The sequence below is a fragment of the Crotalus tigris genome, unplaced genomic scaffold (assembly GCF_016545835.1).
Source record: "Crotalus tigris isolate CLP2741 ecotype Arizona unplaced genomic scaffold, ASM1654583v1 scf7180000017628.32516253702:7417878, whole genome shotgun sequence".
In the NCBI taxonomy this organism is placed as follows: Eukaryota; Metazoa; Chordata; class Lepidosauria; order Squamata; family Viperidae; genus Crotalus; species Crotalus tigris.
Window position 1 is genome coordinate 2,971,767 of NW_024096523.1, and position 19,331 is coordinate 2,991,097.

A 19,331-nucleotide genomic window follows, 5' to 3' on the forward strand; every position below is an offset into this window, starting at 1 on the left:
ATGCAATTTTTTTCAATGAACTATATAATTAAGTAAAGTTACTTGGAAAACACAAATTTATTGGTATGACTGAAAAAAATCGCTGTTCATTAGATGGATATTAGATGTAAGATATCTACTTTTATAAGATATCATATTTATTATATAAGGGATTGGAAAAAGTTATCAGCAAGCTTACATGCTTCTTGTTGATTGCTTTTTTGACTTCCATATTATTGTTCTCTCTTCCTTATTCTCCACCCCAATAATTATAACTTTGGTATTAACAGAAGTCTTAGGCAAACCACCTAGCGTGAATTAACCAGTACTAAGGACCATGAGAAATTCTGTGCTACCAAAGGTGAAGTTCCATTGCCACAAATGTTAGTGAGGTGTTGCATCTAGTAATAAGACCTTCACGTGCATTCATACCATCATGCCATTCCTTTTGGGATAAATAATATTACACAAAGCATAGAAAAATAATAATAGTGAACAAAATAAATTAAAAGCAGGAGACAAAAGGATATTGGGGGGGGATATTTATGACTTGTGTTTCTCATTATTGCTAAGAGGATGAAAGTTGCACTGTTGTGCCTTGTATATTTAGAAGCACAGGTAGTAAACTGTTCCGAAAGAAATGTCTGTTTGTGTCTGGAATAATAAACACAATTTTAGTATTCAATTTTATTTTCATTTGATAAAATCCCTTTAAATCTTTAAAAAAGATAAATCTAATCTGGCAGTTAAGGAAATAAAAAACAAACAAAATTCTTAGCCAGAATATGGGAATCTTTATTTTATTCTGTCACATTTTTATGTCCTTTTTCTTGGTGTTTTGTTGCAACCACTGTTATTTTTGTCAAACCTAGAATGTGGCAAGATTCCACATAACCTTCATATCCTGAACCAGTGCATATCATTCCAATGGAGTTTGGACTTCTGTATTTTACAATGTGGTCTCTTTCTAAAATAATTATTGCTATGCTTTTTTAAATCTATGTTTTAAGATAAAATGCCTTCAAATATTTAAAAATGCAATTTAAAAAGTGGGAAAGAAACGCTTCAGTGAGCTCATTTGAAAGAAGTTACACGGAATATCATCAAATTATTTGTTTATTGCAATTGAAAAGTATAGTTGCAGCCTTATTTATCTTCCAGCCAACTATTAGCTTTGTAGACTTTCACCTTTTCTTTGTACCTGTGTAGAATCAGGACGTCGAACAGTGTATTGGCTGAATAATAACCAGTTTGGCTTAGCTCCATTAGAAAGCTTATGTTGAAAGAGGGGACTTCTTGAATAAGTAGTTTGTACTTTATTAATGTATGTGTCAATTTTTAAGGTGTAAAAAATTACAGAAGCATGTAGTTCTAAAAGCTGACATACAGGTAATCCTCAATTTATAACAATTGAATTTTGGTAGTAAATCAGGAAGGTTGTAAAGCAAATCACCACAATTGTTAAGTGAATCATGTGGTCATTAAGTGAATCTAGCAAGTAGCAGTTTTTGCAGTTTTCTGCTGGAAAATGGCAAAAACCCATCACAAATTGCAGTCATGTGACCACGAGACACTGCACATGATTGTACATGCGAGTCTGTTGCTAAGCATCCAATATGTCATGTGACCGCAGAGGGTGCCACATTTTATGATGGTTGGGAGTTGTTTGCAGGCACTTTATTCATTTTACTTTATTGTGAATTATAGTTTATCTTCATAGAGAGAAGAGAATGTGTTTAGCAACTTTATGGATGCAACAAAAATTCTTGGTGTACCATGATTTTCAAAATGATGAAATTGCAGTTAATATGATGAATTTTCCCCTTGATTGTAATACCCCACTTTGCCTTTTGTCTTTATCGTATTAGTATGGTTTTGTATAATTTTCTCATTTAATTTGAAATGCTTCTTTGCTATGTATTTGGAATCATAGCAAATCCAAATCTGGAATTTGGATAGCAGATGATTGTTTTCCCTAACAACAAATAATATTACAATCTTTAAATCATTCATGCTGTGAAATTTGTAGGTTATTTTTTCCACTTTGCATAGAACTGAGATTGTGTCTTTCTGAAAGTTGTCTTACTATATTTATACATCCTTAATTATAAAACAGAATTATGGCAAACATTCTGTGCTGGGCCCTCCTGACTGTCTGTTGGCTTGTTTTGAAAGTGCTGGAGAGACTTCACTTTGAAATTACCAATCCAGCTTTCAAACTAAACATGTTACTCAAATATATTCTGGCTATCAGAAACAACATAATGTGATCATGATTAGAGATAGGTTGGTACGGGGATATATATATAAAGTTGCTTCACCCAGAGTCACTTTGTTAGTGAGATGGGTGGCATATATATTTAAAAAATAAATAAGGCGGCTAATATGGGATAATTGCTTTTTAAGCATTTTGTGAATGGATTGTGTAGCCTAGTTAACTCTCTGTAAGGCATGTTTTATCCAAAACGCTAAATCGTAAACTGAAGAAACAGCATGGCACAGCATCACGTTTGACCAAAATCCTGAGAACTTTTCAAATAAGGAAATGAGATAATGCCTCTGTTCCCACAGTGATCATCTATCGCTCTTTTAAAAAAGAATTCTTGTCTTAAAACTAGTAGTGTGAGGTTAAAAAGTTGTTTATTTTCTCTGGAGGAGTCAGATAGAAACTAATATAATGCTTTAGCCCAGGGAGACAATCCTTCCTTTCTTCCTCTCCCCAGAAATCTAATTTCTTTCTTGCATGTGTCTGTGAGCCCATCTGGGTTCAGCTAGGGGGAAGATGATGGAGGTGGCATCTGCGCATTTACCAAGCTGTATTAAATCTGCGCAGTGTTGGTGCAAGCTTTCATCTGGCTGGTGGCTTTCTGGTCCCAGGGGCTCCGTGTTCTCTGTCCTCACTGAGTAGTTTGAGTGAAGCAGGGTGCAATAGAAGAAGGGGCAGCAACAGCTGCTGCTTCTCCTTGAATTGCCCAGTGGAAACGGTCTTCGCTGGCTTTCTACCAGAGCCCAGCTGCCAAACAATAGTTTGTGCTTTCAAGGCCATGTGGAGTGTCACATGACCTATCCTGCTGTTGGGGTCCCGTCCCCATCTGTTCCCTCCACTCTTTCTGGGTTATGGTCAGAGATGATGAGAGTTAACCTCCCTGGCAGGGATGGTGTGGCTCCACTCTGTGCAGATCAGCCACATGTGTTCAGAGGAAAAGAGACTTCCTGTATTTTGATCACAGTGGTGGTTCCTGGCTTGGCTGTAGAGGGATAGTAGGGTTGGGGCGTATGAGCTCAGAGCACACTGGAGAGGGAGGGATTCTCATGCAGTTGCCCCCCTTCCCATTCCACCTCCACTGCTACGTCACCACAACACAACCACTCTGTGCTCTCATCGTGTTGGTGTCATTCATTCAGTGCCAAGATTGCTTTAAAAAATTCCCTTGGCCCCAGTTCAAACAGGAGTACAGCTGGGATGTGTTAGATTTTAGGCAGTCTGCCCTCAATTTGAGAGGAGTTATAAATAGCTGCACTGACTTCCTTAACTAGCACACTCTGAGGTAAAATGCAGGTTAATTACTGTGGGAATCAATTAGAGCTTCTCTCAGTTAAAGAGCCAGTGAGATTCCTCCTCCCCCTCCCCACCAAAAATGTAATTTTTATTATCAGGTTGATGGCAGAGCTGGCCAGGAGAAAAGAAAAGGACCAAGGTGGGCTTTGCAGTTTCTCCATATCCTAAGGATTCTGACTTTACTTCTGCCTTCTGCAGTATAACCATCTTGAAAGTGAATCAGAACTCTTTCTTTGGCCTTTGTTTTTGCCATTAGGAGTAGCATTAATTATAACATTAAAGGTAGCAATTTCTTTCCAATTTATTTTGGTCTTAGAAACTGGATTTGCAAATTTGCAGTACTGCTGCCATAACAATTTTCACTCCTAGAAAACCATTGTTTGAAACTGCCAAAACCCCAGCAATGATGCCAGTAATAAAGGTAAAAGCTATATGGCCAGACAGACACAGGTTATGTTTGAGGCTACTATTTAAATGTTGACCAAGAGGAGGGGATGTGGGTTAATCTTGCCTTGTTCTGGAAGGAGACCAAGTTTGCAAAACAGCTCAGTGCGGAGTTAACTCATGTCAGAGGTAACCAGTGTTTTTCCAATATCCCTTAAAACTTTAAAAATGATCAAACTTCCCCGATATTATGTCATAGATAAAAAAGGGGTGTGCTGTAAGCCGTAACATTATTAGCTAAGAAGCTTCATAAAGAGAGAGTTCTTTAGAATAGGGCAGTGTTTCCCAGACTTGACAATTTTAAGGCATGAGGACTTCAACTCCCAGAATTCCACAGCCAGCAACGCTGGCTGTGGAATTCTGGGAGTTGAAGTCCACATGCCTTAAAATTGTCAAGTTTGGGAAACACTGGAATAGGGCATGTGGTGCTTGGAGAAATGTGTCCTTGGAAAATAACATGCAAACTGAGCAGAACAGGTTAACATAAATTGATGGGTTGGAAAGGGACAGCACTACTACTTTAAAAAAAAGTCATGCTTTGCCCTTGAACATTAAATATGTCATTTTAAAGGTTACTTATACTCACATAGCATCAGCCTTCCCTAACTCAATGCTCTCCAGCTGTGTTACACTATATAATTCTCAGAGTGGATAAAATATAAATTGTAGCCACAACACATCTGGAAGATCCAGCTTAGATATTTAACATTCTTTTCTTGAGAATATCATAGCCATTTTTAGATAGTTCTAGCACCAAACATTTTAAATTCAATCAGTACCCATCAAGCCTAACCAGTATTGTAGAAGAGTATGGAGATGGCCGTCACAAATTGCACAGCATTCATTGGGAAAACAGGAACTTCGCCTGGAAACACAGGAAAGTGTGAAAAATATAGTTAGGATGTCCCGCTTTGACTTTCTTGAGTATAAAACGGAAGGAGGGAGAAATGCTAATAGGCATTTCTTATCGTTGCTGATAAGATTCTGTTGTTATAGCCTTTATCAATAAAATAAGTCCTAGTATTTTTTTGTATTTGTTTCTCAAGCTTTACCTCAAAGGACTGACAATTGTGAAAATTGTAATCTAAGTATCTGGAGAGCCAGTGGTTATCTGCCTTGCTTTGTGGGTTGAAAATGAGGGTTTGACTTAGAGCAGGGCAATCATTTGAATAAGAGCAGCATTTTTATTGGAACCAGACCAGAATGTGCAAATTTCCAGGGCTTTTAAAAGTTTTTGTTAAATTAGCATGAATGAAATTCTGATGAGTAAAAAAACCTTAATTATTCAAAGTGTTTGATTAGCTTTAATGTGGGTTTTCCAATAAAATGTTCTGCATAATAAGGCAAACATTACAAATCACTTCATACTCTCACCAAGAAGAATATGTGGTTAGATCCATATATTCACCAGCAATTGAGTGAGGGCTTATTTTTTTTTTAATTTGCATTCCACTTTTAACATTTTTACAAATAACTTAAGGTGGTGAATGTATCCAATACAACTTCCTCTTCCTATTTTCCCCACAAACAACAATGCTGTGTGGTGAGCTGGTCTGAGAGAGAGTGATCAGCCAAAGTCACCCAGTCAGCTTTCTAAAGCAGGACTAGAACTGGAACCATGATCTCCTGCTTTGTAGCCTGGTGCTTAACCACTACTCCAAACTGGTTAGACCAGTGGTTCTCAACCTGTGGGTCGGGACCCCATTTGGGGTCGAACGACCATTTCACGGGGGTCACCAAACAAGGCTGTCTGCCATTTTTTTCCCCTTTGGCCACGCCCCTGGCACCCGGTGATGTATAAGTGGTTGGGGGTCACCACAACATGGGGAACTGTATTATGGGGTCGCGGCATTAGAATGGTTGAGAACCACTGGGCTAGACCAAACTGGTTATTTTCCTGTTTATAATAATCTAGAATGTGTGCTGTTTACTTCATGTTAGATTTTGGGGGACAGCAATTCTGAGATTGCTTCTGATTTCTTTAAATTTAGTAAGTGATAAGAGTTGTTAGTGGTAAAAAAAGATCTGGATTCTAGACCAGTATTTTCCTCATATTTATCTGTGTATGATTAAGACATGCAATTACTGAAAGTATTTCCCATGTATCAGTCTAAGAAAGACTTTACAGCTCTTTACACTTTAAATTCTATTTTATCTTGGATTACTCTTTAAAATATGTTGGTATATTTTCACTTAATAATAGTTTGTTATATGACATACTCAGTTTTGACAGGGTTCTTAAATATTAAATTCATATTTAGTTGCAATTTTTCAATGTGAGATAATCACTGCAAAATTGAAGTGAAATCTTGAAGATTTTAGGAATGTCTGGCATACATGACTTAAATATTGAATGTTTCGTTCTTCCTATCCTGACACTTTCAATTTAAACCAGAAGCTGTCAGTTTACCATGGATATTAGAAGCTTTTATACAAGTTATGCATAAAAATCTAAATCTATGATAATTATCCAGCTTTTTAACACTGCACTAATACTACCCAGGAGTGAGAAAAGATATGTTAATCTGTTTTACAACAATAATTCTCATGCGTTTTCTTTGAGAAACAAAAAGCAGGTTTTTTTAATCAAATAGAAAAATATTTTTTGATCAGTCATACCAGCTTAGTGATCTAAAAGATCAGAGCATATTGAAGAGTTATTTGTTGGTAAACTCTATATTGATGTTACTTCCAGATAAAAGAAGGAAGATTCTCAAAAAATTAGGATAGGTTTATCATGTCTTAGTGTCCAAAAGATGGTAGAGGACAGGAAGGCCTGGAGGAACGTTGTCCATGGGGTCGCGATGGGTCGGACACGACTTCGCAACCACCAACAACAATTTTTGGTCCATCTAGTTTGCTTCAGAGTTTTGATTTTGGCCTAGCTTTCTTAACCTGCAATGATCCTTCATAATGAAGTATTGTTTAACATCTGAGTGCTAAAGCTAATGACAATAGTCAACCTTGGCAGATTTCAAAAATGCTAAACAGGATTGGCAGTGATTAGCAATTGAATAGGAAGCCACTAAGAAACCCCAGGGCCATAGACTACAGTGGGAAATCAAAAAGCATCCTGAAAAAAGACAGTAGCAAATTGCTTCCTCATTGTTGTTAAGAAAACAGAATGGACATGGCTGTGTAATAACTGGAAGTTGAATTTGACTTAAAGGAGTGTTTAATTGAAAAACTAAAGTAAGAGCGCAATTGCCATTTGGTCAATCTTTATTGATACCGATTCTCATGGTTTTAGAAGTCAATTAACTTTCAGTGCCAAAAAATTGAGTGCAGAATTTGTATCTATTCCTTCTTTCCACCACTCCTTTAATTCCCAACCAGCAGCACCAGAGAATTTTGATTTTTATTGACTAGGAATTGTAATCCCCAAAATCTGGAGGGCATCAAGTTGGAGAAGGTGTGCAATAGTAACTTATCCTAGGGCTCTGTACATCTCCAGAACAAATAATGATATAATAGAATTCCAAAAGATACCTTTTCCTCTGCCTTTTTACTTCCTGTTGAATTTTAATGACCGTTAAAGGCTTGTTTTATCTTCCTTTTCCTTTCTTTTGGTTGGCTCTTTTAGATTTCTTCACAAGTAAGAGACATTATTAGGTAGTTGTCTATAGCAACTGGACATTTTATAACTTATTCTGATTTTCTTTCTTAGCCATCCAGTCCAATGGATCAGATGGGGAAGATGAGACCTCAGCCTTATGGAGGAAACAACTTATACACACAACAGCAGGGACCTCAGTCAGGGCAACAGCAAGGCCATGGATATCCAGGACAGCCATATGGGCCACAGACTCCCCAGAGATATCCAGTGGGGACTCTAAGCAGGACGCAAAGTGCAATGGGCAGTGTCTCTTATGCACAGCAGGTAAAGAGGAAGTATGCAGTCCTTTGAAAATGTTTATTTATTTATATGTTTATTTTTCCGTAAACAGTGACTAGATCTCAAACCTTAAATTTTGGTTTTGAGTGAAGAAACAGGTTGGTAAACGATCATACCTCAGTTGTGTCACTAGATTCATTTATTTACTATTATTGTGCAGCTTTGAATCAAGATGACTGAACAAATCTAGTTACATTATTGTAAGCAAATAAATGAAGAAAATGGCCACCTCTTGCTAGTGCCTTGCTGATGCGCTGGGCTGTCTCATTTTCATGGCATATATCTGGAAGGTGCCGGTTGGGCAAAGCCAGCTGTGCTAAATAAACAGGATAGAAGTATTTGATATCCCTATAATAGAACAGTTGTGACCATCCTGTTTACAATATTATGATCATAATTTTGGTCACATCACATGGCTGGACCCAGTTTTATGACCATTTTTATCATGGTCATTAAGCAAATCTGGCTTCCCCAATTGAGTTGTTAGAAGCCCTCTGGGAAGGTTGCAAACCATGATTGTGTGATCGAAGGATGCTGCAACAATTGTAAAGTGAGCTAATTGCCAAACGCAGTTATGTGGCTCCAATGTTGTAGCTTCAAGGATGGGTCATAAGTCAAGTATGAGGCTGATGTAACTTCAAACTGTTGTTAAATGAATGGTCATAAGTCAAGGACTACCTGCAATGTATCTCTCTGAGCTCCATTCTCTAGTCTAGCATCTTCCCAACCGACACTGATTTCTCTCCTTTTCAAAATTTTTCTCTCCTAAACAGATACCGCCTTATGGACAGCAGGGCCCTACAGGTTACGGGCAGCAGAGTCAGACCCCTTATTACAACCAGCAGAGTCCTCACCCCCAGCAACAGCCTTCTTATGCCCAGCAGCCCCCCACTCAGGCCCCACATGCTCAGCCTTCTTATCAGCAAACGCAAACTCAGTCTCAGCCTCCCCAGCTTCAGTCATCCCAGCCCCCCTATTCACAGCCACAGCCACAGCCACCCCACCAGCAGTCCCCATCTCCATATCCCCAGCAGTCAGCCCCAGGCCAGCAGCAGCACACCCAGGGTCAGCCTCCCTACACTCAGCAGCAGTCCCAGTCCCCTTACCAGCAGCAGCAAGTTCAGCAGTCTGCTACCTCGGCGCTCGCTCAGCCATCGGCAACATACCCTCCGTCTCAGTCACAGCAGCCGTCAGCCTATTCTCAGCAGCGCTTCCCACCTCCACAGGTAGGTTGTCTTCCATAAACTGCCTCATTCCTCTGCTCCAATCCTCTATTTGTGGAAAACTAGGCAGTTACACAGTAGCTCGGGTTCTGGGTCAGATCTCTTAATATCTTTTCTGCCTTTCAAGTGGAAATAAAAAGAAATGCAGCTTGATAGAGGGATGAGTTACTCCTTTGCTGGCTGGTGAATTCTGGGAATTGAAGTCTTAAAGTTGTCAGGGTTGAGAAACACTGCCTTAAATATTTGAGAACACAATTACTTATCAATACCTGAGTAACCTATTTGTCAGGGACCAGGCAGAAAGCTAGTTTACACACAGCAAAATAAAACACCACCTTTCATTGTTTGTCTGTGACAAGCCTACAGGCAAAAAAGTACTTTATCAAGTGCAATCTGATTTAGATACATCAATGCATACCCTGCCTTTTCTTTTAGGAGCTCAAAGAGGCATATATTGTTCTTCTTTTAGTACCGTCCCCTGACCTGGTACAGCTGTAATTTATCCTCCCAAATATATCTGTAAAGCAGTTCAGGCGAGAGATAATTCCCAGGTTTTTGATGGGGCAGAGTGGGGATTTGAACCTTTTTCTCCTCATTTGCTATGTGATGCTTGTCCTCCTTCATCTTACTTTCAAAGAGAGGTGTTGCATGACAAGTAGCAAAGAAGTACTTGAATTGGAACACCACAGTTTTAATATGAGGAAAAGTGAGGATTGGAGAACGTTCTTTCACTAATGCAAAACGACAATGAAGGAAAATGAAGTAGGCGATTTGAAGAAATTGGAGCTTGTCTGTTCAAAACTCTTCCATGTGCATCTTTGCGAACTAAACTGCAACACTGTACTTGCTGACCTTGAAAGGCATAAAGCTTGGGAAGGCTAATACCATGGTGTATTAGTTTTCTCTGTGTGGTGAATTGTTGCAGAAGAGGTCTTGAGTAGGTCTCTCAAACCTCTAGCTTACAGCAAGAGAAAAAGAAAGATTCAAGCATTTGCGCTGTCTCCGCTATATCTCTGGAGTAGGGATCAAAAGGGGGCAGTGAGTTAACCACTGAATGCCTGTCGTGTTTGCAAGAAGCACAGTATGGCAGGTTGTTTATTAAGCTTTGTTCGTTGGGTATAGGGTTTTTTTTTAATACAGAGACACACACCAATGGGCACTCTATATTGATAGGGCTACTATCTTAAATCAGAGAGTAAACACAAAATTATGTCCTTGCTGATCTTGGATTGATTGATTGATTATCTGGTTGATTGGATGTACCATAGATATTTTGCTCCTTGGTTACTTATTGATGTCATTTGCTATGCAAGAGCAAGAAATAGTGACTCAACATGGGAAGTTGGGAAGGATTTTTAACATTATTGTGTTACACTAATTTTTAACTTCTGCAGTTCTTTATAATAGCTACTTGTAACTGTTGTCACCACTTGGGGCAGTTGAACCGAGCTAAGGAAGACAGATGACTGTACAGTAATTTAGACTGTGATTAAAAATAATATTTCTGTGGATTTCCCCCCCATTGGTTGGTTTCTTATATTCTAGGAGTTGTCACAGGACTCATTTGGTTCCCATGCATCGTCTGCCACATCAATGGCTTCCAGTAAAGGGCAAGAAGATGTGAATTTGAATCTGCAGTCGAGACCCTCTAGCTTACCGGTGAGTCAAAGAGAGATGCGTTGGAATTAGATAATGGAGGCAAAACAGGACACTTTATTGTGCATTACCTTATCTTGGAAAAATTGGGGGGGGGGGGAATTGAATGCATCATGGAATTCTAAATTACTGAATAAAAGTCAGATTTTTTTTTACTTAAATGGAAGAATTTTGCCTGAAATATAAGAGGTATGATTTTGCTATATTTTCGATCTGTATTAAACTCACAGTATGAAATTTCTATTGCGTTATATAATGGTACAGTTTCATTCTATTGATTTAATTTCTGCTAGAGCTAAACTCCATTAGCTAATTGTATTAACTCGCTTAACTTGATTTTTTTTGCAGATGAGAAAATTCATTCAGATGTGATCAATTGTTACATCTTTAGTTCAAAAATATCTCTAAATGATAATGTTATATTTGTATGTGCCTAGCACGTAAATTATGACAAAGAGGTTAAATATTCATTTTTTGGTGGTATCCCTGAGCTGCATGCAGTAGATGGTGATATGATGGACCATCAATATATCAGGGGTGTCAAACTTGCGTGTTGCGACGTATCACAACTTTTTTTCCATTGCCGGCAATGGGGTGGGCACGGTTTCAGCATGACGCAGCATGCAGCCTTCGGCCGGCAGTTTGACATCCCTGACATATATAGTTCCCTATTTATGGCCCTTGCTATATCTTTTGTGTTTTGTGAAGAGAATAATTAATAGGCTAATGGCTTCATATGTATAGCTCTTTCCTGCTCCTCAAAGGACAGCCTTTGTAATGTGTGAAAAAGCTATTTAGTGCCTCGGCCTTATGCCAAGTTTCTCCTCAAGAGATTACCTCCAGCATCTCAAATGAGTTTAAGCTGCTGACCTGGAATTGGTTTCTTCCACTTGTACTAGAGTGTTTGGCTTTCAGAATAGTGCACCTCTCAAAACTGTAGTTGCGATAACAAAATGTAAAAGAGCTTGGTGGCTTGCAAAGCCCCTTACTATATCTTTAAAGAGTTTACTAGGTGCTTCTTTGAAAAGGCAGTCAACATTGAATATTTCAGTCGTATAGATAAAACACTTCATTTTAGAGGGATGCAAGTTGCAGTGTGCAGAGAAGCTTAATGTTCATACCAGTAATGGGATGAAGGGCAGGTAACTTCTTCCTCAGATACTTACTAAAAAGAAAATATTTCTTCCATGATCAGCTGATTTGCTTCACAATACCTCGTTCTCTACATAGTCTTCCCAGTTGGCATAGCAATAGTATTGTGTATCATAGTTTTGGCTACAGAAGAGACTGATGAAGTAGTTAGTGCTAAACAGAGACAGAGGTTATATATACTCATATAGTCAGTGATTTACCAGTAGTTGGAATTAAGTTTCTCTTAGTGAAGTGATTTCAGTTTAAAGCAGAATATTGTGCATTCAGATTTTTATGTCTAAATGGTAGGTAACATTACATAATCTATTGGAATTCAGCTGTCTTTTCCAAATTATCTCCAGGATTGGTTGCTGATCAAAGTTCCCAATTCTCTTTTGTTCAGTGGCTTGGATAAGCGCTCCAGGTGTTTGGGGCTATAATTCCTAGTCTTTTGTTATTAATCCTGTTAACTTCAATATGAGTTGATATATAGTATATGCGGAGGTACCAGGTTATTTGATCCTTGTTAAAATAAAGAAAATAACCTTTGTAGTACAATGATTCTAGGATTCAGTTTCCTTCCAGTGTTATTTTTCTCTAAATTGCTTTGGAAATCAATTGCACAATGTACAGATGTTGCTTACTCCTACATAAATGTAGTCCTTTGTGCTTATCTGAGAGTTTGCAGTGCAGCAGGTCTGAGGGTTAGGTGGATAACATTAGGATTGGGGTGTGAATCTCTAATTACTTCTATGAGAAATCAGAAGAGGAACCTACAGTAGTCTCCACTCATAACTGCATGTAGGATCCTGGGAAAAGAATGTAGAAAGGGTCCCAGAATAATAGTGGTGGTAGATTATAGTAGATTAAAGCAGTTTGGAGGTCAGCTCTCTTCCTGTGTCATTTCTCCAGTTCCAGACTGTTTGGGGGCAGTATGAGGGCTTCATTTGGTGTTAGGTAATGAAAGCTTTTGCTACCAACTTCCCAAATGAACCAGGGCCTTTCCTTCTCCCACAGTCCAGTCCTAGTGTTATCCACCTAACTCTCAGACCTGCAGCGTGCAACCTCTCAGATAAGCACAAATCACTACATTTATGTAGGAGTAAGCAACACTTGTACTTCGTGCAACTGATTTCTGAAGCGATTTACAGAAAAATACACTGGAAGGAAACTGACTCCTAGAATCACTGAGTTGGAAAAATTATTTTCTTTATTTTATCTGCAGAGAAAGGCTGAGTTTTTGTGAGTGTTAAAGACACAACTTTGTATCTCATTGCTCAGATGGTCAGTAAGTATGCGGAGCCCAACACAACATCCTTCGGGTGATGGTCTCTTTTCTCATCCCAAATTTACTCTGGAAATGCTTGGTGCAGTGAGGCTACCATTTAGATCCGTGATTCTCAACCTGTGGGTCGGGACCCCATTTGGGGTCGAACGACCATTTCACGGGGGTCGCCAAACAACGCAGTCCGCCATTTTTTCCCCTTTTCCTTAGCTGTGCTACTCCCTTTTATTCTATTGGCTTTTGAAAGCCAATAGAATAGACTCTCTTGAATAGAGTCTAATTCTATTGGCTTTCAAAAGCCAGTAGGAATTGTCCAGGCTGTCTCTGCCCTGCTGAGCCCGCCAAAAGTCCCATTCTGTAAACGGTGCTGCACCAGTTGAGTAGTCCTCGATTTACGACCGGTTGAGTAGTCCTCAACTTACAAGTGGTTGGGGGGGGGGTCGCGGCATTAAAAAGGTTGAGAACCCCTGATTTAGATTGTAGATGGCTGTGCCCTGGGGATTCAAATTTCTTATTTGACTCCTATGTCTAGGTTTCCCTGTCTTACTAGGTTTTTTAAAAATGTAGCAGAAAAACCCAGCCTGCCCAAATTGATGTGCAGTGTAATAATGTGAGCTTGCACAAGGCAGGAAAGCCTTTTTGTAGAGGCACCAGTTAATGCAGAACTCTCCTTAGTTGTGATCAAGTTCCTATTTCATTTAAGTGCCCATAGATACTGCCACCTCCATAGTTAGGCATTCTGTGGTTTTGTTGGTGCTTGTTTGCATTAATACCATTTTTAAATGAAGGAGGGAAAAGAATCTGGGAGGGGAGAATACAAATATGGAATTCGGATTTCCTTCTCTAGTCTGAATCCCTTTAAAAATGGAGCAGTCATTTTTAGTTGTATACCGTAGATACACAGTAATTTGTCTAAGTCATCACGCACAGAATAAAATGGCATATGAATGACTTGAATAATACTTCCACCACATTTAGAAATGAGAAATTATTCAATTGTATAGGAGACTCCTGCCTATAAATGGTGGGTGTCAGTAGTATATAATTAAGATGGCATCTTTTTTGAAAGTATGGCAATCATGGTGAAGAGTAGGCTGACTTTCCATTGATGACAGTGTTACGTATATCAGCTGTGCAAATATGACAAAAGGGCTATTTGCTTACAACCAGATTTGACAAAGTTCTCATTCTAACTTACTAAAGACTTCATTGCTTGCTTGCTTGTTGGCACAAGTAATGCCAACTAGCCAAAGGTTAGTTGGCATTACTTGTGCCACAAATGTAGCTGATGAGGACACTAAAAAGTCATTTTTGGTGGCTTCCCTCAGTTATGGAGTAGCCTCTCACTGCAGATAATGTAAGTTTAAATCTAGGTACTTTTTTTTTGAAAGTTTTTTAAGACCTGGATTGGTGGTTGCTATAAAAAAGCAAAGCCTTTTGTGACCAGCAGCTGCTTAATGAGGGATCAGTCAGGAGGAAGAAAATGAAAGTTAAAAGCGGGAGGTGGCAGAGTGCTGAGCAGTTAAAAGGGCAGATATATGGGAGGAAATAGGTAGGTAGGGAAGAGTTGAAGTCAAGTGCAAGAGTTAAAGCATGAGGTCCTAGCACAGGGGTAGGCAACCTTGGCTCTTTTATGACTGGTGGACGACAACTCCCAGAATTCCTGAGCCAGCCATGCTGAGGGGAAAGGGAGAGGTTTCCATGCTGAGCCATGCTGGCTCAGGAATTCTGGGAGTTGAAGTCCACGAGTCATAAAAGAGCCAAGGTCACCTACCCGTCCTAGCTTAACAACCACCACTGCTTTGCTAACCGATGTGATCACATGGTATTTTTCCTAATAAATTGGCCCTTCAGTCAGCGATGGAAATTCCAATCCTAATTAGGGTGGTTAAGTGAAGAGTGCCTGTGTATTCAGTGTCAGCAGAATGTATTGTATCCCAACATAATTTCTAGAAATTTTCAAAAATACACGCAGTGTGATATTTAAAATTTAGATTTGGGGGATGTGCCTCAGCAATTCAAGGAGTCTTGTCAGGGCTGAAAAACACTTTTGTGATTATAACTAAATGGAATATTTTGCAATTTCCTGTTTGCTTTAGATTCTTTGTTGGGCTTGTAGCTCAGTGGTTTGTATTTAGAGCCCTTGCCCCCCTTTTTTTTCTAAACTGTTTGAATAAATGAGAAAAACCCAATTTGTGCGGCCCAAATATGACCCTACTACAAGATTTTATGATTACAGTATTAGGTTTACCCACCTTTCTTTTCTTTTACTATAGTACTTCTCAAAGGACTGAATTTGACCAGGTTACATAGCCCTGCTTAAAAGGAGCATAATGGCACATAACTCTTCTGAGATTGACAGTATAATTTATTAGTGAGACACATGAAATAAAACGTTGAGACTGTAGAAGTACCTCTGTGAGAGAATCTTTCTCTGGAACAACTTCCATATCAAAATATGAACATACCTTGCTTTGAAGTCAAGAATTTAACAAGCATTCTCCTAGGTCAGGGGTAGGCAACCTTGGCTCTTTTATGACTCGTGGATTTCAACTCCCAGAATTCCTGAGCCAGCATGGCTCAGCATGGAAACCTCTCCCTTGCCCCTCAGCATGGCTGGCTCAGGAATTCTGAGAGTTGAAGTCCACGAGTCATAAAAGAGCCAAGGTTGCCTACCCCTGTCCTAGGTGATTTGATGACACTTGGTTCTAACATGGACAATGCAAAAGAAGGAATAAAAGAAGTCATATTTTGCATAGATACCAAGACTACCACTGTATAGTATAGAAACAGACTTTATATTGCTTAGTTATTTACTGAGAGACCATTTCAGAATGGGCACTGCTGTGGAAATACATAGATCAGCTATGAGCAAGATAAATTTTCCAAAATTTAGCCATTACAACCTTAGCTATTACTTCTTGCCAGAGTGGAGCAAACTTTACTTGACATAAAGTTTCTGCTTCATCTCTTGAATTCCATGCATTGAGTAACTCTTGATTGTGTAATCTGTCTTTAGTTTCATGCTTATAATTTTAAGGGTAAAAATAAAAAAAACAAAAAAATTGGACTATAGGAATCCAACAACTTATGTATATAATAATTCTGAGTTCTTAATTGGAGTTAGCTTTTGTATTATATCGTCTTCTGTTCAGTTGTGAAATGTAGATTTTATTTTACCAATCCTAATTGTAGTTAGGAGCTGAATTGATACTAACATTGGTGCTCTTACACTAGTTCATGCATGCTAAGTCAGGATTTAATGGTTTGTTGAATAAACAACAACGGTAAGCCTTCAATCTCAGACAGGGCAACCTATTTCTAGTTGGTTCATTCATGCTGGCTACAAGTTGGCTGGGTTGGGATTGGTGCAGGAGATAACCAGAACTTAAAATTGTTTTTTAAATATTTAATTATGTTGGGATCCTAAGCAGTATATTCAAATTTGCTTCAGTATCCAAACAAATTAATATTCACAGTTCTTTGAGAAAAAAACCCTATCCCACTATAGTCTCATCAGTAGATTGAATTAACCCTCCCATCCTAGAGTTCCCCTTTTTTTGGGCTCCAAAAATGGGTGGACATGGTTGAGTAGGGGGCTTTTTCAAGCAGGGGAGAGACATTGCATGAGCAAAGATTCTCTCATTGAATATTGGATTCAACCTTATCAATCTATAAAATCATAGGGTCTTCTGTAAGGATAGGGGTTTGGAAATAGCATTGAGTATTCCACTTGAACTAAATGACTGAGTCATGATTTCTTTTAAGGACTCTTGTATAAGACATGATTATTGGCATCAATAAAACACTTAATAAAGTAGGAAGAATTGATAAAGTGGGAAGAAGCAAATACGGGGAGCAAATGCATGCTCCTGTAGTCTAGATCTAGTTAATTAACCATACTGAAGTTAGACATAAAACACATTTTATAAGAGTGAGGTACAGTAGAGTTTAAATATTTCTAGCATGTTTCTTTTAAAGCATGATAGTATAAATGTTAAAGGATCAGAAATTGATGCTATCAAATTAGCAGTAAATACAACTCCATAATTTTCTACAATGTTTCCATCTTTTAGGCACACACTTGTTCTGTTTCCTTGCTGAATTTTTTTTTAATTTTTTAAAAATCTGCCTGAAAATTAATAACCATTTCTGCATATAGGAAGATAGGTATACAGGTAGTTTTCATTTAGTGACCACAATAGTGACCACAATCTGCTTGCTAAGTGAAAAACAACATGACAACAACTGTGCTTACAATCTTAATTCAGCTTTTCATTGCTTTACAGATCTACAAATGTCACAGATCCAGGCAGTGGTCTCAAATATACTTTTTTCTTTACCATTGCAACTGAAGGAGTTGCTAAGCAAGGAATACTGTATATTCCGTCAGTGCAAATACTTTTGGCAATGCATGGACCTTTTTTGATAGGAGATGTACATGTGCATAATTCAGAACTGTGGAAACAGAAGATTATGATGTTTCACTTTGCCTGTTAATTTGAGAAATGTGAATTAAATGCTATCACTTTGAACCAGTCTGCCTACTCGATTTTCAGTAACAGTACTAATAGGAAATGTACCAGTGGGTATCAGAGTAGCTTCTCAAGTGACTTACGGGGAGAGCAAATAACTAATGTATCTCTTGAAGAAAGGCCAGGAGTAAATGACTGTGAAGTTGAGAAGGGAGGATATCAAGAAAAAGAGGAGTAAAGTTTATTAGAAATGGCAATAAAACACATTCCTTCAATCTGGTGTGCATTTTGCTGGCTGATTATACCAGCCAAATTATTAGATCAGTGCATAATATACAGAAATCAAATCTCAAACTAGGTATAACTGTACAGTGATACCTCGGCACTCATCATTAATTGGTTCTGGGAGGTGCAATGAACACCAAAAATGATGAGTACCAAACAAATTTTTTCCCATAAGGAATAATTAGTGACACAAGGCAGCTGACACCAACAAGTTCTAGCTTGTGTGTTGAGTTCCAAACAAATGATGAGTACTGGGACAAAATTTTTGTGTCAAAATGTGGTGAGTGCCAAATTTGATGAGTTTCAAAGCAGTTGAGTACCAAGGTGTACCATTGTACTCATACAATATTGGAGAAAATCTATCGACACCAAAAGTAAACACTGATTTGATAGCACTCAGTCAACTAACCAACCAACTAACAGTACTTTGCAATGGGAATAAATTTCTTTGGACTTTTATTCCTAATCCCCATGAATAGTTTGAGATACTTTATAAAGCAAATGTACATCTCACAGAATCAACTACATACAACATGCTTAGCAGCTATTAAAAATGTGGATCTTAAAGAGTTTTGAATTTTTTTTATTTGATTTAGTAGGTTAGTATAAGATTCCACCTTACTTTCCTTAACCTTGACTGTTCTAAGTTAATACCTTTTTAAAAATTATGAATTTGTAAACACTTGATTTTATTGCATGACATGTTTTTATAATGCATAATTGTATGTGGTTTGTTTTGTTGTAAATATTTGTTTACTAGTTTGCCTATCAAGCTTATTTTATTGGATGAAATGTTATTACTTTTTAACATTTGTATCATACTTTGGTAGTTAAATAAGACCAGCTTTAAAAATGTCATCAAAATAGCATTAAATGGAAATACATTTATATGACATATGCTCAACCCCTACAACTTGGTATCAGTTTAAACACTGTAATAGCAGTCCTTGCTTATCAACCCTAATTGGGATCAGATTTTCCCTCACTAAGCAAAGTGGTCATTAGGTGAAACACAACACGAGCGCACCACTTAGTGGTAGCCTGATTGTGGTCATTAGGTGAGGACCTCATTTCCCTCCTGTCCATGCTTGATTCTGTTTCAGCTCTTCCCACCTATCTATTTCCCATTTCATCTCTGCTCTTTTGGCCAGCCTGCACTCTACTATCTCGGGGGCCCAGGCATACCTGGGGAAGGCAGCTGCTGACTCACTGCAAGGCTACAGAAAGCTTCCCTGACACCATATGAAGGCCTTGTCCAGCAACTGCCTTGGTTTTGCATGACTCTTCAGCAAGTAGAAGACAATTTTACTCTAGTCATCTTTTTTTCACATTTTCCTGCTTTTTTGAGGATGCTCTGACTAGAGCTGTTGTCATACCCAAACCCAGAAATGACAACAAA

At 38.4% G+C, this 19,331-nt stretch overlaps 1 protein-coding gene across 1 annotated transcript in view; it reads left to right on the forward strand.

Moving 5' to 3' along the window:
• Positions 1–19,331, forward strand: part of ARID1A (AT-rich interaction domain 1A) — a 92,458-nt gene that overhangs the window by 25,148 nt on the left and 47,979 nt on the right. The window contains exons 2-4 of the mRNA XM_039334215.1: positions 7,650–7,862; positions 8,651–9,103; positions 10,646–10,759. Of these exons, the coding sequence (XP_039190149.1) occupies positions 7,650–7,862; positions 8,651–9,103; positions 10,646–10,759 (780 nt within the window). The remainder of the gene's footprint in view (positions 1–7,649; positions 7,863–8,650; positions 9,104–10,645; positions 10,760–19,331) is intronic.